Consider the following 25740-nt stretch of genomic DNA (forward strand, 5'->3'; position numbering starts at 1 on the left):
GCTCTTTGCTCTTCTCCTGTGGTGCACGGCACTTCAGTTTCTCATTTATGGAGGAAAAGGTGAATGTGGCATGAGCCCTGCTCACCCCTCATGCTCAGTGAGTTCTTTGAGATGATGCTAATGCTACTGTGGAAAGTCACATTGAGATCCCAAAAGGCTCTTGGGCACCGGGAAAGCAATGGCTTTTTCACATGCGAAGTTATTTTATTATAGGTAGCTCCAGCTCCCTGTTTCTGTGGCTGTTATGGGCTGTATGGTAAGGATGCAACCTCAATTCTTCTGGTGTGTGGTGATGATCTCTCAGTCTGTCCAACCCACCATGCTGTGCATTAGAGGAGAAGCTGGCTTTCCTGCTTCCCTCGTTCTCTCTGTTCATTAAGGAAATCAGGTCCATTAAGGTCCAAACTTGCCTGAGTCTGTTTGGAATACTGACTTTTTTTTTTTTTTTTGGTTTGAGAGAGAAGGAAAGAGTTGGTGTTTGTAGCTGCTGGGTAGAGGGATGCGAGAGAGGAGTTGTAGGGGTTCACGTCGCACGGGGATGCACCAGAGCTCTGACACCCAGGGTCAGAGAAACAGCTGGGCGCAGATGTACAATTACTGCTGTAAAATGGGATTTTGCTGGAAGAAATACAGGTTCAAAATTGTTCTGTCTGCCGAGCTGAAAATTTAAAATGTCTAAAGGGGCCTGGATGGAAAAGGGAGGTGGGAGACTGGGCTGAGATGTCTCTGGTGCTCTTTCCTGATGTTGTCCCTCCTTTGCCCAGAGGGACTAATTGCACTCAAAGGGAACCGATCGCCTTTTTTTTATGAGTGAAATCTGTTGTCTGATTAATTATTCATTTGCAGCATGATTGGCAGCTTTGAGGTGGTGCATTCATAGTCAGCAAAGGGGGATCTCTTGACTGACAAGGTTAATCGCTGCCTTGCGTTATTGGTGATAATGATTTATGTTGACAATTGCTCGTATTCCTAGTGCAGACGGAGGTTTCTCGCGCCGGGTCAGCGGGTGCTGCCCTGTCCTGCCTTGTGTTTTCCTCAGCAGGCAGGAGCAGGTGTTCCCTTGCCACAATCCTTCAGAAGGGGTTTCATTCCCAGAAGCAGGTCTCACATGCTAAGCAACGTCAAAGAAGCTTTGCAAAGGCATAAGTTGCTTTTACTTCTTTTCCCCTTCTTCTTTCTGACGTGTTCTCTGCATATTGATCGGGGATCAGAATATAAAGGTGAGACTCAGCTCTGCTCAGAAATTCCTTCCTTGGCAAAGGCATCAAAGCTGTAGTTTTACGGGGGCTCGAGTGAATAGAGATGAGAGACAAGCAGGGGGTGGAATTAAGTGACCTTTAAGTTTCCTTCTGACCCAAAGCATTCTATGATTTATGAGAGTGACCCTTAAAAATAATTAAAATGGGAAGGGCTTGTCTTTTAAATCTCAGCATACAAGTGATAACACTGTCTGGGCATTATTTAATAAATTCACAGTAACAACACCTAAAATGCCCCTATTCTACCCCAAACACGTTTCCAGGACACCACCTGTCCCTTGCAGTGAAGGAGAGGAGCGCTCTGGAGCGCAGAGCTCGCTGCAGGAGCTGGGCTAGTGATCCCCAGCCTCTGCTTTTCGGGTTTGTTTTATTGTAGCTTCGAATAGCTCAGCTCCGATCGCTCTCATAGTTCCCATCCTGGAAACCGCCACCGTTTTCTCCCTGCCTCAATATAATAAAGCAGAGTCATAAAGATTTCAGACTAATAAACACTGGCCTTTAGGGTGCTTTCAGCTTTTATCAGGCTAATAAGATTTTTGACTTACATGGAAAGGGAGAGGAGGTAAACAGAGCTTTTATGAACCTTGAAGCCCGCTGGGGACCTGTGGGCTTGTTGAAGGGTGTTGGGCTCAGGCTCCTTCCATAATGAAACACACACGCAGGCTTCGGGCTATCGGTGTTGGGAGAGCGTTTCTGCAGATGGCTCTTCGTGGAGTATCCAGACGTAATTATTTGTCTGACACCAAACTTGCCGTAGGTGTTTGAGGACAGGGAGAGTTCTGCTGTCGGTGCTTCATTGTCCATCTTGCCCACCTCAGCCTGAAGCAACCAGGTTCTTTCTTTCCTCTTCATGGGTTGTGGTCAAGCTCATTAATATGCTCCTGAATATTCACAAGTCCCTCCTGGCAAGCAGCACTCGTCTGAGATGTTTGCGTTTAGCTGCGAATTAGGGTTCTTCTCAGAGGCTTTTATGGCTGATTCTAAGCAGAGATGGGGGATGGTATTAAACAGCTTCTTCTTGCATATGGAATTTTGATGGGGAAGAAGGGTGTTATCATAGAATGGTTTGGGTTGGAAGGGACCTCAAAGTCCATCCGGTTCCACCCCTGCCATGGGCAGGGACACCTCCCACTGGCTCAGGGGCTCCAAGCCCCATCCAAGCTGGCCTTGAACCCCTCCAGGGATGGGGCAGCCACCCCTGCTCTGAGCCACAGCCTCACAGCAAAACATTTCTTCCTAAGATCTCATCACAATCTCCCCTCATTCAGCTGTTGTTCTATATAAACAGGCATCAACTTTGTTATTTTCTAGAAATTATTTTTTATTTAAAATTTAAAACCATATTACTTCATACAGCAAACTGTGCACTTCGATATATCACAGTGTCTGAAAAAGGAAAATAATCAGAATTTTTTCTCTTTCTGTTTTTTTTTTGGAAATTTTATTTACATCAGCCTAGAATGATCAGCAAGTAACACAGTTACTATGAAACCAAAATCGTTACAAAATGTTTACAAAAAACTATATTCATAGAAATTCTGCGTGTCCACAAAGGAAAATCCCCTGAATGTCACGGAGACCAATTTTTCCTTTTTTCCACGCTCTTTTCTGATTTTTTTTCTTTTTTTTTTTGTTGTCTTTTTTTTTTTTGAGAAACATGTCAAAGTAAGGTACAGACAGCAGAGGGCTTGTGATGTTGATGCCCAGGATGCTCCTGTCCGGTGAGCCCTGAGCACCCGTGGTGATGCCCCATCTCATCTCACTGGTTCAGGGTGTTGGGGTTTGGGGCTCTGCCCAGTTTGGCTGCGTGTGGTGAGTGGGTGCTGGGTGACATCTGCCACTGCTGCCACCAGTTTGCAGGGTCCCTTTGCTGTCACCTTCCCAGAGAGCACCCATGCTTGCAGCCAGCTGAGTCCTGCTCCGCAGAAGCACACACCAAGGAGGGAGCAGAGGTTTTCTGAAGCTGGAGCTGGTTTTCCATTACATATTCCATCTCTGTGCATCTGTCCTCTTAACATTGTACCCAACACGCACTGGTGGTTAACTCCAAACAGAAAAGCAACCCCAAACAAAGCCCCCGCTCTGCCTCACAAGAGAGCTAGAAGGAAAACGCAAGTGATAAAGGAAGAGTGAACTGAGGTGACAGCAGGTTTGATACAGTTTCAGCCTAAACCTGTCTCTTCTTTCATCCCTCCTCACTTTCTCAGTCCCTTTGCCCACCAAGTAAAGAAAGGAACTATTGTAAACAAAGTTGGAAGTCAGATGATTTCTGAGTAGTCAATAGTCTCAAAACAGGATCCCAAAATAGCTCGCAGAAGGCTTTGGGGCTTTTTCTCCAGCTCTGCCCCTTCTGAAGTCTCCCAGTGCATCACTGCTAAGCATCAGGCTCGTTGCTTCTCCTCTGCAATTAAACACTGCGTGGCTTATGGGGGCTCCTGCGCTCCCCAAGATGAAGGCAAGGAGCAGGCAGGGTAAATGAGGATGATGGGAGACACTCCAGGCTCTGCTAGCGGTGTGGTGAGAGGCTGCATTAACACTCCCTGTCCCAGGTTAACAGGAGGAAAGCTGAGGTTTGCAACCAGCTCCTGGTCCCCTCAGCTCACAGTGAGCGGGTCGGAGCCCGTGATGCTCCCAGCCGGGCTCCCAGGCAGTTCCTCTGGCCCCTGGGTTGTTTTAGCTGTGCAGAATATTTCCTCGTTAAACACATCGAACATTTCGCTGATCAGGATTTAAGCATAAGCTCATAACGTAGATGCATGAAGTCAGCTGCTCTTTCATAGCTGATTTATGGTCAGTGCAGAGGGGGAAGGGAAAAGGTTGATCTACAGGGTTTGGTCTTGTTGGCAGATAGCACCAGTAATTCCACATTCTCACCTGTCGCTTTGGGATGTTGGGGAGCAAAAGCAAGTCCAACTATTTGTTTATCTTTAGAAAAATCTGCCAAGTAGCAAAATAAATGCTATTTTCAGTGGTATTTTACTCTCTCTGGATGTTTAAAGCCAGTTTCAGATTTTGTTTTTATCTCTGTTTTTATCTCTGCTTTTATCTCTTTTTTAATTGTAAAAATCTCTGTTCAAGAGTTTAAAAATCTGCAAAGGAAATAAACCCTGCTACTCTGACAAGAAATACTGAACGAATGTCAGTAGCTTTAGGACACAGATCCATATGTCCAATCTGTCTCCGCTGTAGGTATTTGATCAGCAGACTATTGAGAACGTGATGAATTGGCAGCTTTCCTCCCTAATTATTCCTGTTTTCTATGAAAAGGTGAAAATGTAACATAAATTCTTTGCCTATGTTTGCTCGAGTCAAAATATGACAAATGATTTAAGGTCACTGTGTTGCTTTTTTAAATCACGGACAAACGAACAAAGGACAAATTATGTTCTGAGAGGAGGGGAAGAGCCATCTCCCCTTGAGCTAATTTGCTAATTGTGATCAGCTCTGAAGATCACCTTCCTAAGGGAGCCTGGGAAAGAAACAGGTGGGAAAAGAAACCTGAAATCAGCTCCAAACAGGTTTGTTCCTTGGGGCGAGAGCAAACTTTCCAGAAAGGCCACACAGTAAGAGGAGGGCAAACTGGGTCAGCTCAGGCTGCTGGGTCCCGTGGTGGCTTCTGTGCTCAAGAAAGTGAAGTTTTGGGATGCAGAGCTAGGGTACCACTGGGATGCTGTCGTCACGTTGCCCTGCCTTGCCCTCCAAACCAGGATTTAGGTGGTGGGTACAGCAACTGTGCGATCACCATCACCCTTATACATGTGCAAGGGCAGGAGGTTGCTCTGTTCTTCACCACCGGTGTTTAAATCAGAGCTTTTAAGCACCTTTGCAGTCCTCTCCATGTGACGCTTTGGGTTTCAACCAGCAGTGCCATTTCTAGTTGGTTCATTTTGCAAATTAACCTGCCGAACGTCCCACTGGCCACCCACGTACTTCCCCGTGGAGGCACAGAACAGAGGGGAGATACTCGAGCGTTAGGTCAGCTCAGCAGAGGGGTCTTTGGTAATTCCGACTAAATCAATCCACAGGACCAGCCTTCTAGGTTCAGCAACCTGAAAATAAGAGCACAGTTCATGGAAGATTTCTTCAAAACATTTTAGTGTGTATTTGCTTACATCCAGTGGAGATGCTGTGGTTCCATAGGCAGAACAGGGGGTCAGGCTTGGCTCGCACAGTGCTTCTTGTCCCTGGCCAGCCCTAGCCCTGCAGGCTGAGATGCTGGAGAGCCTTTAGTCCCAAACCAGACATACAGTCCTCTCCTGGCTTGGGTGTGAACACAGTAGAGCTGAATTTCATGGAAATCAGTACCATTCAGCTCTTGGAAACACCTCTGCTCCTGCCGCTGCTGAAGCCTGTGGGCTCGGCTGCTTTCTGCACTTCTTTGCAGGAGAGACTGAGCTTTGCAGAAAGAGTAGAGGAGCTGAGGACCTGGAGATCCTGGTGTCACCGGGGCATGGGCTGGAGCTTGGTGTGGGGTGTGTGGGTTGTGTCATTCGGAGATGGCAGTAGTTCCCATGCACGCTGCGCTGTCCCATCCCTGACCAGAAGTTCGGCTCCGTTCAGATTTACTCAACCTCTCACAGTCAGCTGTCTTGGACCTCCTGATGTATGTTGGCTTCTCCCACCACACCTCCAGCTGTGGGTGGGTGGCCACGGCCAGCACAGCCGTGAGGTAAGGGGCCACCCTTGACCATCGTGATGCATCACAGATACCTTTCCCTTTTTGGACAACGTATCCTAAATGTGCTGTGTGTGTCGGGGTGAATAGATGCTTGCACAGACGGCTGCTCACGCTGCACCCAACAAAGTGTTTCTTTTTATTGCCATGCTACAGAAGCCTCGCTTGGGGGGCTCCTCCTTACCCTCTGAGGGTTGGTTTGGCTCAATTCTGTTTCACCTTCTTGTGTTTTCAGTATGTAAACATCAGACTCCTGGATGGTAGTGAGTTTGGGCTCCATGAGGCCTGTAGGATCTAAGCATTTAAAGAAAAAGAAAACAACGAAAAAGAACCAAAAACCCCAGAAAAGCCCCAAACCCCACGTTGCAGTCTGTGCTTTGAAGTTCTTGCTTCTATGGCGATGATCAATGCAGCTGTGTTGGAAAGGCTTTGTTCTTGAAATGAACCAAACCAGGCTTATTTTTTCTGTTTTTTCTTGGTTTTTTTAATCCTTTCTTCCCTAGTTAAGAGCGCATCCAGCCTTGTCTGCTGCTATTCCTTCCCTCCCACCCTCCTGTTCCGGTTCCCTAGGGGAACACGGGTGTCAATCCAGTGTTGCAGGTCATGTTGTCCTTCCCTGGCAGCCGTCGGTCGTTGAACGTGTGCATGTTGATCACGGCGTCCGTCTTCACCATGACAGGGGGCTGGGGCTTGTGCTTGACCCGTCGCTGGCAGGTGAGCGACAGCCGGATCTCATCGGCCATGGCACTGCAGAAGGAGCGCTGGGGAGAGCAGGGACAAAAAGCATTGTTAGTCCTGGCAAAATCATAGAATCACGAGGTTGGGAAAGACCCATTGGATCATTGAGTCCAACCATTCCCGTCAATCACTAAACCATGTCCCTCAGCACCTTGTCCACCCGTCCCTTAAACCCCTCCAGGGAAGGGGACTCAACCCCCTCCCTGGGCAGCCTCTGCCACTGCTCAATGACCCTTTCTGTGAAAAACTTCTTCCTAACATTCAGCCTAAACCTCCCCTGGTGGAGCTTGAGGCCATTCCCTCCTGTCCTGTCCCCTGTTCCTTGGGAGAAGAGCCCAGCTCCCTCCTCTCCACAACCTCCTTTCAGGGAGTTGGAGAGAGCAATGAGGTCTCCCCTCAGCCTCCTCTTCTCCAGGCTAAACACCCCCAGCTCTTTCAGCCGCTCCTCTTGTTCTCCAGCCCCCTCACTGGCTTTGTTGCTCTTCTCTGGACTCGCTCCAGAGCCTCAACATCCTTCTTGTGGTGAGGGGCCCAGAACCGAACACAAGATTCAAGGTGCGGTCTCACCAGTGCTGAGTCCAGAGGGAGAAGAACCTCCCTGGATCTGCTGGTCGCACCGTTTCTGATCCAAGCCAAGATGCCATTGGCCTTCTTGGCCACCTGGGCCACTGCTGGCTCATGATCAGTTGCTGTCAACTGACAAGCATGTTCCGCTTGGTGAGCAGGAGGATGCTGAAACTAGGCTTGCGCAGGGCAAGCATGAGCTTTAGGCTGCATTTAAGGCATCAGCTGTGCTTAGTGGGACTCGACTGCTGCCTGGGCATCTGGTTGACCCCTCTCTCCTTTGGTGTGAATTGTGTGCTTGGCTCACTAAATCCTGCAAAAAGGCAGAGCTGTGGGCGGCTGCTGGAGAGCTGGTGCTTTGTGTGATCCCTGCTGGGGGTCGGGTAGGTTTATGTGCTGGGAAACAGAGGGCTGTCTAATCTTGCTGGGCTTGCTAGTGGGTAGTTTTCCTTCATCTCTTTAGTCCTTCGCATGGGCGGCTGGCTTTCATTTCTGCTCGTGCACACAAATGCACTTTCCACTTACAGCAGCATGACATGCCAGGAAGAGGGAAAACCATAAAAATCTTCTTGTTTCATGAGCACTAAGCAGGCACTGCTGGTGGGATGGGCTGTTTGTATAACTGTTGTGAAAAGCTGATAACATGGCACGAGGTGTCCTGGTGGACCCTGACCAGTTCATTGAAGGTATTTGAACAAGAGTGGGGAGAAGACTAGGGGACTTAGAACCATAGAATGGTTTGGGTTGGAAGGGACTTCAAAGCCCATCCAGTTCCAACCCCTGTCATGGGCAGGGTCACCTCCCACTGGATGTGGTTGCTCTAAGCCCCATCCAACCTGGCCTTGAACACCTCCAGAGAGGCTGAATCCCTCTGAGCATCTCCCTGTCTGTGTCTGGGGTCAGCATGCAGAATCCTCAACGGCAGGGCAAGTGGTGGTGCCATGAGGCTGAGGAAATCATTACCTGCTCACGCTCCGCTGTTTTGCGCAGCTTGTAGATGAACTCCACCATGGCCACGAAGACGGAGAGCACCAAGCCTGCTGCCAAAACGATAAAAATCCCACCGATGTTTTGGATGCCCAGAGCACTGGCCTCCTTATTCTCATCCTCAGGGCAGCCGTTCCCTCGCCACCACTTCTCCTTCATTACGTGGAGCTTGTCCTCCTCTTGGAGCTGGAGGATGGCAATGGTGATCTTGTCCCTGTACGGTGACCCTGGGAAGGGAAACACCATTACACACAGAGGGAAAGTAGGACAAGAATCACACAAAGTGGAGGATGTGTCTGTGCTAAGCGTGGCTGTTCAGACCGCTCTTCGACAGGCAGACAGCATAAGCCTTGATATTTGGAAATTAACTGTTGGGAGTGGACTGTCTTCATCCCTTCTGTTGCGTTTGTGATAACTATCTCCTCTCCAGGGCTGCTTACAGAAACGCCTCCACTGTCACTTACCCATGGGAGTCCCAATCCCGTAGCCTTTGGAATCGATGAGGCCCCCGATCTGAGTCAGGTTGCAGTTCCTCTGGGTGATGTATTCGATGGTGGTCGACTCCATCAGCAGGGCGTAATCGGCTGTGAGGGTGCGCTGGATTCCTTCCTCGTTGTTCTTAACTAGCGCTGTGGGTTTGCTGCTCATGAAAGCCCACATTTTTTCAAATGTGGAAATTTTGGATTTCTAGAAAAATGATACCCCCCCACCCCAAAATGAGAATTAGTCTTTAATTTGCTGAAACCTCATGTCTTTACAGTGAATGGTAATACCAGTCAGAGAACCTGGAGGTGTTAAAAGGATGGTTAGAGGAGGTGCTCAGAGATATGATTTACAGGCTATAAACAAATGAAATTGTCTTAAATATCTCTGTTTTCACTGCCTGACACTGTCTGGCTTCACATTGCCGTAACAGAAGACAAAGGTTCCTGAACACATTGTGCAGACACTCAGCAGAAAGAGGTTGCTCCAGAGACCCCATCCTTGTAGGTGGATCTTGGGGCAATGGGTATAAACTGGAGAGGGGCAGATTTAGACTAGACATAAGGAGGAATTTCTTCACCATGAGAGGGGTTAGGCCCTGGAACAGGTTGCCCAGCGAAGTTGTGGCTGCTCCATCCCTGGAGAGGGTCAAGGCCAAGTTGGATGGACCTTGGGCAGCCTGATCCAGTAGGAGGTATCCCTGCACATGGCAGGGGATTGAAACTGGATGATCTTTAAGGTCTCTTCCAACTCAAATTATTCTATGATTCTATAATCTTCAACCACCTTCTGAATTGGCTTTATGTAGGTTGTCACAAAAGACAAAACTCCTTTAGTCTAGAAAGACTCCTCAGGAAAGGCACGTCAGCTTGCTCTTGAAATTCCCATGGAGGGAAGCAGCTCTCATTGCACCAGCTCTGTACATCCCATCGAGCTCTGCAGAAGCACTTGGATATGAGGCTTATGTTCGTGCTGCTCCTTTATGTACCGCTCTTTTTTTTCTGCCCAATTTCTTGTTTTTTCCTAGGTCTCTTATTTTATAAGAGGCAGCTTAGTCAGCCAAACCCTTCTCCTCCTCCACAACACTGCCTAGCAAGAGCCTGAAGCTGCCTGATAGGTTGGAGAGGCTGAGAAGTCTTTGTGCTTTGCCTCCAATAAGGGTGGCTGCTCACCTGCTGCTGGATGAGGAGTCGCTGTGGCCAAAGCTTTGCTCTCTGGTTTAGCTCTTGTTTATCTCAATTTCAAAGAAAACAGGAGATGGAGCCCAGCCCAGCCCAACTGCTGTTATCACAACTCCCCCTCAGTACCACCCCAGAAGTGCTAACATAGGTTCTTCTGATAAAAAACACTATAAATAAAGCTAAACTAGCTAAGAAAAAAAGTCCTTGATCTTCTCAGTTATAGCACGTGCTTGCTCTAAGCCACCTGATGAACAGTGGATGTGCCAGAGCAAACTTCATTTAAGAGGCAGGATAATCTCCCTCACTTGAAAATCTGGGCCAGTGCCCGTAAGATAGATTTGTGGCATCTAGCATACCTCAAAGTGCAGCAAGAAATGTAGCCTTCAAAAGGATTATTAAATATCTGTGCATTACAATGGGTAATTGAAATGAATAGCATACTTGGCTCACTGATAACGACTTGTTTAACATTTATATAGTTCACATCAGAGGCCTCTGGGTTCACTGGCTCTCCTTTTCTCTCCTTCTCTTCCTGCACTTAATGCTCCTTGGGTGTTGACACAGAGCTCTTAAACAACATCAGTGTTGTCCCAGTTTAAAGCATAGAGCAAAATAAACTGGCAAAAAATCAATAGGCTGCATTTAGTGAAGCTAATAGGACTTGCATGAAGCATTGTAGCTCTTCAGGCAACTTAAATTACATGAGACAGGGCTCTCAGGAAGAGAAAAACCAGTTTTTCTCTTCTCTTCTTAAATCACTGCTTCTGACCAGCTGAGAGGACTTAATTGTGTTTTGAAATGGCAGGAGGAGCCCAGCAGGCTGAGCTCTGTCTGTGCCCCCTCTGTGCTGGAGAACCCTTGGGTGAGCGCTGGCTGCTGGTGCCTGAGGCCAAGAACCAGCAACCAGGGCTGAGCCCCACAGTCTTCCTGCAACACAACATTGCTTTTTAGATTGAATATTAGGAAAAAATTCAATTCTTTACTGAGAGAGTGGTGAAGCACTGTCAGACGCTGCCCAGGGCAGCCGGGGAGTCTCCATCCCTGGCTGGGTTCAAAAAACGTGTACGTGTGGCACTGCAGGACATGGTTTAGCGGGCATGGTGGTGCTGGGCTGATAGTTGGACTGGATGAGCTTAGAGTTCTTTTCCAGCCTTAATGAGTCTGTGATTCTGTTTGAAATGGCCTCGCCTCCCCCAAAGTTTAAGACTGTGGCAGCTTCTCTGGGGAGGGCAGACCAAGTCCTTGGTGCCGGCAGGGCAGCTCGACACCCCTCTCTAGCCAAGGCAACCTCAAGCTCTCCCTGAAATCTAAAACCTGCCACCTCCTCACAGGGGATTTATTTTCTATTAGTTTCTTTAACTTAGCTAACAGAAGATAAGAACTCTCCTTTTTCCGAGTGAAAATTCCCTACCTGTAATTCTCAGCACAGACCAGCAGTTTGATAGACCTGGCTATTTGTTGAAAGTCCAATTTAGAAGCAATTGTCAGTCATTGTGAGAGCAGTCATCGATCAAAAATTGCAGGAGTGACCGTGGTGAGGAGCGTACAGTGCCCCAGCTCACGCCTCATTCAACCTCTGCACAGTTTCTCCTGTTAGGGGGAAAGTCGTTCCTTCCTCCCTCTGCTCTCTCAGAATAAATCAGCAGTACTGCAAAGACAATCATAGACTCCTAGAATCATGGAATGGTTTGGTTTGGAAGGGACCTGAAAGATCATCCAGTCCCACCCCTGCCATGGGCAGGGACACCTCCCACTGGATCAGGGGCTCCAAGCCCCATCCAACCTGGCCTTGGACCCCTCCAGGGATGGGGCAGCCACCACTGCTCTGGGCAACCTGGGCCAGGGCCTCCCCATTCTCACAGCAAAACATTTCTTCCTAAAATCTCAACTCAATCTCCCCTCTTTCAGCTGAAAAACATTCCCCCTTGTCCCATCCCTGCCCTCACTGACCAAGAGCCCCTCCCGGTCTGTCCTGTTGCTCCTTTAAATACTGCAAGGTCCCTTATCTATGGGAATTTGGATGATGTTACCTGAGGATGTATCATTCCAAGAAGCAAAACCATCCTCATTAGGCTCAATTATTTCTTAGTAGTAATTTAGCAGTCAGTAAAGAATGAGCATCTATTGTGTTTGTTTTGCTGGATCTCTAATTTTACAGCTTCAGTAATTTACCTTACAACACCCATACCGGGGTCGGTTACTGGTTTGAACTGGTATTTGCTGTGGCTGGGTGCAAATTTCTTCTCTATGAAATCATCATTTGCTTTTATGGGTTGGATAGAAGAAATCTGAGTTGGTGGTAAACAGAGGGACCCTGCTGTGCCCCTGCAACCTGTGTCGGGTCCCTGGTCCCACTCGATGGCAGCTTTGCTTTGCTGCCCAAGGTAGATGAAGAGGAACTGCTTGGTTGCTCTGAAGCATTAAGATAAATGGCCTGACACTGGCTTCTTCCTGGCAGAGCAATTCCAGAGTCGTGAACTCTTAAACATTTGAAATGATGGAGATTATTGCTAATAAACAGAGGCGGTAGCTTAACACTCCTGATCACCGTGGCTGTGGTTCGCTCTGGGGGGTTCGTGGCTCTCTCCTGCTTACACCTCTCCCACCAATTCACACGTGAGGAGTTTTTCTTTGTTTTGATTGGGTTAAATAACACCAGAATCCGGTCTGCTGTCCTTTGCATCTTAATCGAACCCTGCGTTAGCGCTAAATGAGATGCATGTATGAAAAGCTGAGTACCAGCCCCTCTGAATGCAGCGATTGCAATGACACTAAGAACGCCTCTAAATTCATTCTTTAGAGTCACAGCTCAGAAGCTGCCTTTAATAACCAATGCTTCAAGAGCAGTCACCCAAATAAATTAATGGAATAGTTTAGAGGCGCCACTACAAGGCATCTTGCCAAGGCGTATACGCTTTTTTATCAGTGAAATTGCCAAGAAAGGAACTTTCAGGCTTAAGATTTTCAATTCCAGCCTGTGTGAAAAAATAAATTGATTTTCACCAACTGAAGATACTTACTCTTGAGGATTTAACATTTCTGTACAAGTGAATATATACGTACACACACACTCGCAGTCATATTCCACATTGCACATTAAGCCCAGCATTTGTTCAGAGAGAGGCAGCATCTTTGCAAAATATGAAGGATTTCTGGCACGATTTCTTAATGAACGCTAGATGCTGTCCCTAAATTAATTGATCTGTATTTATTCCTGTAACTCAATCTGCATTGCTAGGGAATAAATAGCTTCTCAAAAGTTCTTTTCATGAACTCAAAATCTGCAAATGTGGTTGGTAAAACTCTTTCTTCTGCTGGAACTGATTCGTTCAGCTGCACAGGCAAAAGCTTTGATGGGAGCAAGCTGGCTCGCTGTGGGTCTGCCCTAGAGCTCTGCTTTGGCTTGGTTCAACGGGGACCTTCTGCAGTGACTTCAGTGAGCTCTGCATGAACCCTTGGTAAGCCTGACTATGGGTTAGTGCTTTGGGAACTGTTGCAGGGAATAATTTTCCTTCTTATTGCTCTTTAAGCGCAGCTCCTGGGACGGGAGGGCTGCAGACCTGGGTGAGGTCCAGCAAAATATGTGGATGGCTATAGCCACCAGTCACAGATGAGGGGGCTGCAGAGCCCAAGCCATAGCTGGGGGTCAGTGTGTATGAGCTTTGTGGCTTCTTCAGCATGGAGAAGTGGAGGAGTGCAATCCTGTTGTGAGGGGAACTGTTTTGGGAATGATCTGAGGGCTGGAGCACCTCACCTACAAGGACAGGCTGAGAGAGCTGGAGGCTGAAGGCTCCAGAGAGACCTCAGAGCAGCTTCCAGTACTGGAAGGGGCTCTAGGAAAGCTGGGGAGGGGCTTTTTAGCAACACCTGTTGTGACAGGACAAGGAACAACAGTTTTAAACTAAGGGAGAGGAGATTTAGGCTGGATATAAGGAAGAAATGTTTTACAACGTGGGTGGTGAGGCACTGGTAGAGGCTGCCCAAGGAGGCAGTGGGGGCCCTATCCCTGGAGGTGTTCAGGGTCAGGTTGGATGGGGCTCTGAGCAACCTGATCTGGTTAAAGCTGCAGGAGGGTTGGGCTGTAAAGGTCCTTTCCAACCCAAAGCATTCTAAAAAGTGAGGCTGCAATTTGAGCCAAATCCTGCTGGACAATCCACAAAATAGGTACGACGACGGGGGATGTCAGTCAGGATGCTGCCATCAGCCTTTTGTCCCAGCAGCAAGAGCCTGTACAGCAGACTGCTAGAGTGCTTGACCTCCAGAGCTCCAGGAGCTTTTCAAGAGCAGCAGTCACTCTCTCTTTCCTGGTAACCTCCTTTTTAGCAGAGCGGAGGGAGATGATGTGAAGCCTTGTGCGCTTCACCTCTACTGTTCAGAGGGGTGCAGGACCTTGAGGTCTTTGTGCTGCTTGACCAATGTCCCCGTGAAGGTGGATCCACACCAAAACAACCACTGAATTTGCCCAGTCGTTTGACAAAGAGCTCAGTGAGGGCTGGGAGAAGTTCTGGCTCTCCCGTATTTCTCTGTACACAAAAGGCAAGTGAACATAGCATCCCACACACGCACTCTCACTGCTCCAGTAATCAAAACACTTGTCAGAAGAGACATCCCTGAGAATTCATCGCCAAACAACAATAATAATAAAAAAGGAAAATACACTGCATCAATAAACCCTGCCAAGCGCCCGTTAGAAGCCTGAAGAATGGTCCGATGGATAATGATATGAAACAATAAATATACTGTGTCCTCGATGATGTTTAAAAAAGACAGTTTCCTTTTATTCCCATATAAAACTCTTATTGGAAAGAGTAGTTAAAACACAACAGTAAAAGTCTATCTTTTCCTGATGGCTGCTTGGGGTTTATATCGCTTTTGAAAGACAATACAATGCATTGGACAATGCCAAAGGCAAAACTGCAGGCACCAGCTCTGCTGCAGAAAGCAAACTACCCAGCTAGTCTGTGCAACCTTTTCATTTCCCAGAATTAAGGAAAGATCAAACCAAACCAAAGCCTCCATGGTTCTTTATCAGTCTGGCTTGCTCTATGGAGATTTGGAAAGGATAGGGGCTCCTTAACCACGTCCTAGCAGAGAACGGCTGCAGGAGAACGCTGCTGTTTCTTGTTATTAAAATTCAGCACATTGTCTTCCTTTAATGAGTCTTGGCAATTAAACTGCTGACGACCTAGTCTAGCTGTTTCTACACCGTGCCTATTCAAATTATTGCGGTAGTCCAGGCACAGCCTGGTTTTTAAAGCATGAACTATGTTTGCCTCTCTTTGACCCATATATTTCCATTTATTAGGGTGGGTGGAGGGGGAAGGAACATTGGAGGTGTGGGAAGGCTGGGACCTGCCTGTTGCCTTGCTGACAAAGCACCCAGATTGAGCATCGATATCTGCGCCCAGAGCTCTGACTGGTGCTCCCTGCAGCATCCACATAGGTATCTCCAAACCTTTCCCTGAAAGATGGCTTTTTGAGTTCATGGTTGAATTGAAATTCTTCTCCAAGCCAAGGTGATCATTCCTTAGATTAATCACCCCTCGTTTCTATTCCTTTGTTCTCTCACTCTATTTTTTAAGGGTGTTTTTACAAGCCAGCTGTGGTTTTAAAGGTCTTTTAAAGTCGTTCAGTTTCTTTCCGTTGTTGAGGCATCAGTGCAATATGAATGCTCTCAGCACCCTCTCCTGCAGCACGGGCTAACTTCTGAAATTAATTATGCTTTAAAGAGAAGAAAGTAAAGTAATTTGGTTCTGATGCAGTGTTACCTTGCACTGGGTTTCAGAGGTTAATAGAAGTTGACTACATTAATGTGAATACCTGAAGGGCAAGAAAGGTATTTCAGCTGTAAAAAATACTGATCAGGGAGGGCACTTTGCAACATCTGTCCAGTTTTAGGTTTCATTTGTTCTCTTTTCTCTCCCTGAAGCCTTGAGGGCTCCGGGTAGCTGTTCTAGCAGAGACGAAGGAGGACTTGCAGTGCGTGAGATGTGGCAATAAGGACGATAGTTTAGGGAATGTAAGATTTTTCTGTGGACCTTTAATATAAAATGATACAATCATAGAATGGTTTGGTTCAGGGACACCTCCCACTGGATCAGGGGCTCCAAGCCCCATCCAACCTGGTCTTGAACCCCTCCAGGGATGGGGCAGCCACCCCTGCTCTGGGCAACCTGGGCCAGAGCCTCCCCACCCTCACAGCAAAACATTTCTGCCCAAGATCTCATCTCAATCTTCCCTCTTTCATCTGAAAACTATTCCCCCTCCTCCTATCCCTGCCCTCCCTTAAGTGGTACAAGATACATCTGTCCTGTTGTGCCAAATATATGCTTCATTATAGAGTGAGCCAATATTGGGTACAGTCTCCAAAGCCATAAAATCAATATAATTTTGTAGTTGTGACTTCAGTTAGAAATGGGAAGAGGGGGAATTTAGCCATGATGTGACTCTAGGTAAACTAAACTATCAGTGTCTTGACAGGGATGTGAGACCGAAACAACCTGTTTATAAGGAGAAGCAGTGGTGGCATGGAGGCTTTTTGTCTTTGGTTGTTTCTGCTCATGCTTGTTGGCCTTAGAACATCACATCTCTGCCTTCTGGATGACAGAAAGCCTTTGCTTGGTCTCACCTTGAAGAAGGTCATAGTAGCTCCATCCTTCACTGCTCCGTACTCTATTTTTGTCTGCTTTGCCAAGTCGTCTGCTGAGTCGATGGGAGATTCCATCCTCTCCACTGTCAGGAAGGCAGCAAGGTTGGCCGTGTAGGACGAGATGATAATTAGGGTGAAGAACCACCATATGCCACCAATGATCCGCGTAGACAGTGCTTTGGGCATCAGCTCAGAGCCTGGGGTGGGAGAGGGGGAAGAAGAAGGAGAGGTAGGAAACAGAGAGAGAGAAAAGGACCTTTATACCTCCACCCATCCATTATATACACATAAAGGATTAGGTTTCACTGTCAAAACTATAACAGCTACGCAATTAATGCCAACTGGATTTGAGGTAAATTCTCCAGACATCTTGCGTGCAAGAAAATCAGTGGGTTTTTTTGTAGCATTTGCAGATCCCCCCCTCTCCCTTTATCGCTGACCTTGGGTACAGTGCACAATTTACAGGAAACATACAAACTGGAGTAATTAACTGGGCTGCTTTGATGAGATTTAAATAGCAAGCCATTTATGAACTTTTATGAGTGTTTTGTTCTGCCATTTAAAATGTGCTTTGCTTTTATACGGCTTTTCCTTTTCAAAGGACTCACTCGAGGGAGTGTGTTCAAATACACAAGGTTTAAAAAAAATCAAACAGCAAGAGAGAGGAACTATCAGGGTCCAGTACTTTGAATACCAGTTAGAAGTAGGGAAGCAGGAGACATTAAGGCATAAAAGGTGTAACAGGTCTGCAATGGCTTTTATTGAGCAGACATGAAGGACTAAATGGGTTGTGCTATTTTTGTAATCGCCCAAGACACTTTTTAAAGCCAGGAACGAGCTTTGGGTTTCAAACAGCTGTGTTCAGAGGATATATCCAGCCTGGTATCTGCAACAAAGATCGGGGTTTACAAAGCATTTTTAAGCAGTGTGGCATCAAAGCATAGCATGGAGCGTAACTTTTCCCCTATCTGAGTGCAGCAAGAAGGCTCCAGGAAGCAGAGGAGTCTTGGTTATCGAGGGCTGCTTCGGATCTTCTCAAGATCCTGCTTCTTTCCCATTCCAACTCTTGCCCTTTGATGCATCGGACGGCGTGACATCAGTCCAGCTTTGATATATTTTTCTTCTTAGATGCGGAATAGAGTTAAAAAGAATGCAGCTCTTTTCATTTATCAGCATCTGATAAGAGAATGATTCATCCTGCTAAACCCTCTTGCTGGGAACTGTCAGTGTCCATCAGGGCAGCCAAGAGCTGAGAGGAATCTCTATCACACGCTGCAGCGGTGGCAGCAGGAGGAGCACGGAGCAGTAGCCCCATGCATGCCACTAAGCCGATGATGTGGCTCTTTTGCTCTCTGGGTATAACCACAGATACACGCTAAATTAAAGTGTGACAAATGTTTGACATTTTCCACTTCTTACTATTCCTGGATTTTCTGCAATTAGATCACAGCTGAATTTCATTCCTTATTCAGGGCTGCTCACAAGCTGCCCCTCTGTTGTCTCCTTAGCAGATTTACTCTATTCATTCGCTCTCTCTATATTCCATTTGCTCTGTTCCATCCGTGTATAGGAATGTAATCCTATCCATAGCCCGTTTCTAAGCCCCCGTCACTGTTGTATTTTATACCAGTAACACTGAAACTGTTCAGTCTCACACACAGTGGCTGCCAGGCAGAGCAGCCAGGAGGAGCTCCTCTCCATCCCCTTTGCCCCAGGAGGCTTTGCCCTGTGCTAAAGGAGTTTTCAGGCCATTTCACAATGTGCAGAATGACCAGATGAGGATGCAAATGGAGAGAAACCAGAGGGCAAGATGCCTTGTCTTCTGGAAAAGTTGAGCTAAAACAGAGCGAGCCAGGACAGGGATCCTGAAATTAAACAGAATTGTTGGAAATAACAGAGTAAGAATACACAAAATCTGTGCGATGCTGCTGGGTTCGGTGAGTTAAAAGCTGAGGGAGTCAGAAGCAGCGTTCATCCTCGGGGCGTGCTGGGTGGGTGCTCCCCTGTGCACACCAGCAGCAGGACACGTGTGAACACGCCACCGCTCCATCATCTGGCTGCGTGCTTCCAGATGGCACACTTGGAGCTGCTCCTTCTGACACCTGCCAGAGCGTGCACGCTTCATTAATGGTAATTATTGTAACGCAGTGGCACGTGTGTGCCAGCAGCCAGCTGCAGCTCGCGGGGCTCTGCCTTGCGGGACAAGCGATGGGTCTGTGCCTGGTGAGTGGCTGGGACAGGGGCTTTGACCAGCAGAAGGTGGAAAGCATAAATAGAGGAAGGTCCTAAAAAAAAGACGGAAAAGCTCTGGCCTGCTCAGGCACAGAATGGATCAGATGGCTTTCCTGGCATAAAATCCCTGGCTGGGTTCCTGGGGCGTCGCAGGCAGGGCTCAGCCCTGGCACATGGCCCCTCCATCTCTCCATCCCCCCGTGCAGTGGGTGCCTGCATGGAGATGAAGTTCAAAGTGAGTGAATAACAACAAACGCAGTCGCCAAGAGCTCCTCAACTGCAGCTCTCAGCCGGTTCCCCTGATGAAGTGGTTGTCTCATTAGCCCTTTGCTGGCCCTGGCCCCAGCCAGGGGCTGCCTGCCATGCGTGGACCACTCCAGGGAGCAGCTCCTTTGGGTGCTGTGGGACTGCATGGTCCATCTCCATCAGGAGCAGAAGCAGCTGCCTGGGGAGCAGCTCCTCTAGGTTCTGTGGGGCTGTATGGCCCATCTGAAGCAGAAGCAAGTGCCTGGGGAGCAGCTCCTCTAGGTTCTGCGGGGCTGTATGGTCCATCTCCATCAGGAGCAGAGGCAGCTCCTTGGGGAATGAATCCCTTAGGCGCTGTGGGGCTGTATGGAATATCTCCTTTGGGAGCAGAGGCAGTTCCCTAGGCGGCAGTTCCCTAGGCAGCAGCTCCTGTAGGCGCTATAGGGCCATATGGTACATCTCGGTTGAGATCAGCAGGCAGCTCCCCAGGGAGCAGCTCCCTTGGGCACTGCAGGCTGTGTGGCACATCTCCAGCAGGAGAACCAAGCAGCTCCCTCGGGAGCAGCTCCCTTGGGTGCTGTGGGGCCGTACAGTCTCCATTGGGAGCAGCAGACGCTGAACGCTTCCCAGCACAGCAGATCCCACGAGGTGCCGGAGGAGAACTGCCTCCCCTCTCCCTCACCACCTCTGAGCCAGGAGCCGGTGCCCGATGAGCACTTCTGTGCCCATGCAAATCTTTTACCTTGTTCCTGTCACAAACAAAATGCATTTTACATTTAAAAAGCCACAGCAAAAGCCTGTGCTGGAGAACCTGTGGGAGTACGTGTGGGTGAGGAGGCAATGCCGTACCTTGCTGCATCAGTGCTCCCATCCCAAACCAGAAGCTGTTGAATAGGGTGAAGTTGTTCTCCACGATGTCTGATCCTGGGTTGCAGGGATGAGCATCATACCATTCATATGGGCTGAACCTATAGGGACACATGGAAAGCTCATTAGTTGGGATGTGGCAGGGCAAGACCCTAAAACAATGGGGAAAAAAATGAGCCTTCATATATCTCATGCTGCTGTGCAGGATCTGCCATCCCTTTTGGTTGTGTGGCAGGAAAAGATGGATTCAGCCAGGATTTTCAGATGTGACCAGCGCGACTATTAGCCCCATGTCCTGCATTGCAGACAGTGAGGAAATTTGGGAAGCCAGGTCCTTCTGAGGTGTCTCAGGTTGCTTCCCCAAAGCCTTTGGTCTCATTGCAGGAGGTAGGACAACATATATTCCACGTGGGACCATATTTCCAAGGGCAGACCTGTAGTTCTTGGGCAAAACTGAGGATATTTTCTATGATCATCTCTCTGCAAATCCTGCCTGGGGCTGATAGGCTGTGAATGTAGCTCTTTTAGCCAGGATCTGAGGAGGATGCTCAACAGGAGAGACATTAATATTTTTAGAGCCGTTTATTTACATTTTCTAAGAGTCCCGAATTTTGCAGAGATTAAATTAAAAACATAATTGGTATAATTGCTTTTGAACCAGGCATTAATTATCATCTCCGCTTCCTTCTGAAATCCCTGTAGCTTCACAACAGTCCTTTCTCCAAGCCCAGCCCACATTTTGTATTAGGAGGTTCTTCTCCCTGTAATTCTCTGCCAGATGCGATGCCACCCGAGGAGATGTCTCGGTGCATCGTTTCAGACAGTTGGATGTGGGGATGACAGTGGGAGAAAGGAGCCACAGCTCTTTCCTGGCTGCCCCTCAGCACAAAACTCTCCTCCAGGCAAACAGTTACCCTCAACTTTGCTCTGTGTGGGGCTCCCCTTGGACCTCCACATCTGGGAACATTCCACAAGCACATATTATGGTCCCTGGCCACACAAAGCAGAGGACAGTGTCCGTGGGGAAGAGTCCATCGCAGGGGATGGACTGGGTGCATCACACAGGACTTGTGGTTTGAGACAAGTTCATCCTGGCTACATCTGTCCCACTTTGTGCTTCTATTTTCCGTATGCAAGACACAGAATAACAACCTCTCCTCTTTCCTCTCCTGTCTTGCCTTTCTTGGACTCACTCTGGGTTTGCAGAGTGTGGACCCAAGGGCCTCGCTGAGATAACGGCTGGGCTGTTCTCATTACCTTTGGAAATAATCAAAAATCAGAAAGGAAAGTATCAGGCTGAATTCAGACCTTGCTTTCCATGCTGCCTATTCCTTTAAGCCTCCTGTACATCCACCAGAAGTTAAAAAAGATGGTGCTTAAGCTTTTTCTGTTGAATAAAACCACAGTTCAAGAATTAAATTAAAACTTTCTTGGGCTGCCAATGAGAGAATATGAAATGGAAAGGGAATGGGTAAGATCAAATGAGCCTGACAAGATGACACAGTGAAGAGCTTCAAGGTCTTTGAGTGAAAACCTACTGGTGCTGCTCAAATGACAGGGAAATATTCAGCAAACTGCAAAGCAGCAGCAGAGTCTCCAGTGCTTGAAAAGCGAGGTGGACCATTAGCGGAGAGAGGGGGTAATGAAGGAAGAAGTGAGCTGAGAGCATTGACCCCGTGCAGCCGGAGTCATAAAAAATGGGGGCTGCTTGGGATTCGCTGTGGGCTGGGATCCCTCTTCCTTAGGTGCAAAACGGGGCTCGAGAAACACTGCATCCAAAACTACGATTCTTTTCTTGTCTCTTCTTGGCCTTTTTGGCAGGGAAACCGGGTAGCGTTTCGAAGAAGACTAAAAGATCTAACAAAAAATACTTCTGAGCCTAAATTGCATCTCTAGAGAAATATCTTATGCGTGGCCCAGTCCTCGCTGCAATTAGGATGGATATTAAACCCACCCGCCCCGTGATGCACCCAAAGGTGATTAGTTGTAATTTGGAAGCTGTGTGAGTCTGAGGAGGGGTGACAATTTGGCTCAGCCAGCAGCACAGTCCCCTCGCAGCCTCACACCGGAGGCCCTGGACAAATTACACCCCACAAAGCCTTACAAACTGCCTGAGGTTATGGCTCTCTGGGGTCAGGAGCAGAGACTTCATCAGTAACCAAGAAAGACTGATTAAAAGGGGAGATGGATCAAATACATCCTTTTCCTGCCTCTAAAGAGTCTCTAAGTTGGTTTTAAGTGGCATTGACCTATGGTTATAGCATCAGCAGAGGACTCTGGTGCCTAGTTCAGGAGACTCATGTCTCTGAATTAAGGCTTTGCTGTTTTGAGTGTGGTTTTCTGCTGAGAATTGAATTTTAGAGGCCTCGCTGGGGTCAAAAGCAGATATTGTTTCCACTGCTTCTAAACGCAGTAAATATTTTCCCCATGAAATGTCTTGCTTTCCGTCTCTATGTGTTAAGAGATCGTTACTGCAGAGCCTTAATTAAACAGAATACTTGGTGTTCTTTGAAGGTATAGGAAGACAGAAGAAATGTCAGGAGCAAAACATGAAAAAGAAGCAATTGCAGTATCTTATGGGTTCAATTGCAGCCATAAAATAGCCTGGTAGGAAAAAAGCCTATTGTGTTACATCATAACTACTATGATGTGGAGAGATTATGAGGCTCATTTCAGGTCATTTCAGAACAAATATAAGGTGTTCAGGCACAAGTGGTGTCTGGGTTAGCTCAGATCCCCAGCTCTCCATATCCTTCTTATGTGGAGGATTCCAGAACTGGAGTGTTGTGTCCAGTTCTGGAATCCTCCACATGAGAAAGAGATGGAGCTGTTGGAACAGGTCCAAAGGAGGCTACAAAGATGATCCGAGGGCTGGAGCACCTCCCATACAAGGACAGGCTGAGAGAGCTGGGCTTGTTCAGCCTGGAGAAGAGAAGGAAGAGACCTTATAGTGACCTTCCAGTACCTGAAGGGTCTATGAGAAAGCTGGGGAGGGGCTGTTCACAAAGGGTTGGAGTGATAGTGTCCTAGCATTGCCTTCAACCTTTCCTCGGTGTTTGCTGCAATGAGTTTTACGTGCACATAATTTGCTTTGAAAGTGGAATCTGGACAATTTGGGCTGGATTTGACCATTATATGAGTTGGGCAAAATAAGCTCATAAACGTCAAATTGCATTGGAATTATCATTCCAAGCTGCACAAGCAGTCTAATGCTTTATGGCATTAAAGCCGCAGACGTTACGGCAGAAGAGCCCATCTAGCTATGTTCTGCATGGCTAACAGAGACATAAAGTGAAGGAGTTCTATCAGTCATCGCAATATTTTTCCTTTTAGTAATTACCTTGGGTTCGTTTTCCCAGATGAGTATCTTTTCCTGCTGAGAGTGCCTGGTTCTCCTCTCTCTGCCACAAAACAAAACTGCTGAAGACCTCATCCTGCCCCGCTGGAGTCCTCAATGTGATCGCCCCAGGGGTTTCATCTGGGGCAGGACAAAGCTGGTAACAGTGTTTTGTCCAATTGTCCTGCATTTTAATAGGTTGCCCAGAGCAGTGGTGGCTGCTCCATCCCTGGAGGGGTTCAAGGCCAGGTTGGATGGGGCTTGGAGCCCCTGATCCAGTGGGAGGTGTCCCTGCCCATGGCAGGGGTGGGACTGGATGGGCTTTGAGGTCCCTTCCAATCCAAACCATTCCATGATTCTATGATTTTGTGTAGCCCTGGCCGCTGTCCACATGGAGCTGAGGGATTTATGTGGCAGAGAAGGGGAACGATACGTTAACCACAATGTGTCTCATGCCCTCGTACAAACCAGCACAGCAATAACGAGCACTACTATTTCTGTTTGTTACGGTGCCTTCTTGCTGAAACGAACTTTTGTGTTGATTTTATGAGCTGTTGTTTGTGTTATGAGGCTAAAAGAGCCCATGCCTGCGGTCCCAGTGGGCCCCATGCAAGCAACCGTGCTCAGGTAGCTTCTGTGGGACCACAGGGAAGCCCAAGGAAGCCCAGTAGGTGACTATTTGATAAAGATGCATTGCAAAGACTGAATGATTGCAGCTAAAATCTTGAACATGGAGGGCCTTCTTTGTCCTCTAAGAATGCAGTGCAACCTCTCCAGCTCTGCACCTCTGCAGAGGAAGGATCAGATGATGAATCTGCTTTATCATCCCAGATGGTTTGGAGCACTAATGCTGTCTGCTAAGCCGAGTTTACTTTGACAACTGCTGTTATGTGTAATTAGGATATTACATAGTGAACTCGAGAAATCATCTCTAAATGCCTCTGTGGACCTGAGGGATGTTGAAAATTGCAGATTTGTTGTAACAGGAGGGTTAATGGATTCTGGTTGCTGCGGTTTCGTATTTAATCTTTACTTTGACTGTCTGATTGATGGCAGTGGATTGGATAGAAGCTGGCTCGTGAAGGATGCTCGGAGGAAAGTACAGCCCAGCAGCCCCTGGGGTCTGCCCAGAGGAGGTCTGAGGTGTGGGGGCAGCTGGGAGGTTTCTGGAGGCATCTCTGGCATAACTTTAGCTGGAAGAACTGAGAAACGAGTGTCTGACTGCAGATTGTGCTTAGGAAATTTCCCTGGGAGGTGTGTTTATGCAAAATATTTAAGTGTCCAGCAAGGGCTGTGGGCAGCTGCGTGGCCAGGGAGGGGAGTGCTCTGTTTTAGTTGAAAAAGGTGGAATGGTGTATTAAGAGCAGCCCTGGACTGCACGCCTCATCAAAGCCTCTGTGTCTCATCAAAGGCTCTGTGAAATTAATAACACATGCAAATGCATGCAAATTCCACTGCCTTTAAATATAGAGTTTTTAAACATGCTAATTAGATGCATATTAATTTTGTCAACAGACACATTGTGTGATCCATAGCAACGAGTTCTCCATTCTTTTGATATAGGGAAGGGTTTGTGGGAGCTTTGCTGGTGAAGGGATCAGAGATGGGAGCTGCAAATGGTGTGGGATGTGGGAGCTTTGTGTCCAGGGCTCGGAGGAGAGACTGGGCTTCTCCTTGGGGAAGATGGGTGAGAAGTGACCAGACGGGAGCATGAATGGTGAGTGACACCGAGCAGGAAAATTGCCCTTCATTATAGCAGGAAGGTGCTAATGAAATGGAAAGGCAGCAACATTTCTGAAGTCATAATACAAAGTGCGTTTTCAAATTCTTTTGTACTGGGACTCTGCTAAATCTGTGGAACTGCCTGCCCTGATACGGCAAAAGAAGCTTATAGGTTTATGTTAATAAAGCAAACAAACACAAGCACATTTAGCATGGTAAAGCAGTACAAAGGCTATAATGCAGGCTCTAGCTAGCAAAGAAGGAAACAAATTTCCCCTGTGGATAGCTCAGCTCTGATTTCTCCATGGGGTTTGCATCACCTCTACAGCCACTCTGGTCCAGGGTGGAAAGAGCAGGGCAGTTGTGAGCAACCCCACAAGAAGAGATGGCAAGTTGAACGTGAGCAGTACCCTGGTAGCCAAGAGGGCAACTGTGTCCTGGGGTGGATCCAGCGCGGCATCGCCAGTTGGGCAAGGGAAGGGATTGTCCCTCCCTACTCCACACTGGGGTGTCCCCACCTCGATAGCGGGTGAAGTTTTGGGCATCAGATGATAGAAAGGATCTCAAGCTACTGGAGAGTGTCCAGAAGAGGGCATGGGGTTGGTGAAGGGTTTACAGAGGAACCCATATGAGAAGCAGCTAATGTCACTGGGTCTTTTCGTCTTGGAGGAGACTGAGGGGAGACCTCATTGTGGTCTGCAGCTTCCTCACAAAGGGAGGAGCAGGAGCAGGTGCTGAGATCTTCTCTCTGGTGACCAGTTATAGGAACTGACAGACTGGCTGGGAGGTTTAGGCTGGAC

The 25740-nt window shown here is 47.8% G+C and overlaps 1 protein-coding gene across 1 annotated transcript in view; it reads right to left on the bottom strand.

Moving 5' to 3' along the window:
* Positions 1-5939: 5939 nt before the first annotated feature.
* The window catches only part of GRIK3 (glutamate ionotropic receptor kainate type subunit 3), a 120858-nt gene continuing 101057 nt past the window's right edge, over positions 5940-25740 (bottom strand). Inside the window, exons 12-16 of the mRNA XM_069875340.1 lie at positions 19864-19982; positions 16516-16733; positions 8688-8910; positions 8200-8450; positions 5940-6695 (exon numbers count right to left, since the gene is read on the bottom strand). Of these exons, the coding sequence (XP_069731441.1) occupies positions 6501-6695; positions 8200-8450; positions 8688-8910; positions 16516-16733; positions 19864-19982 (1006 nt within the window). The 3' untranslated portion in view covers positions 5940-6500. The remainder of the gene's footprint in view (positions 6696-8199; positions 8451-8687; positions 8911-16515; positions 16734-19863; positions 19983-25740) is intronic.

The sequence above is a fragment of the Phaenicophaeus curvirostris genome, chromosome 23 (genome assembly GCF_032191515.1).
Source record: "Phaenicophaeus curvirostris isolate KB17595 chromosome 23, BPBGC_Pcur_1.0, whole genome shotgun sequence".
In the NCBI taxonomy this organism is placed as follows: Eukaryota; Metazoa; Chordata; class Aves; order Cuculiformes; family Cuculidae; genus Phaenicophaeus; species Phaenicophaeus curvirostris.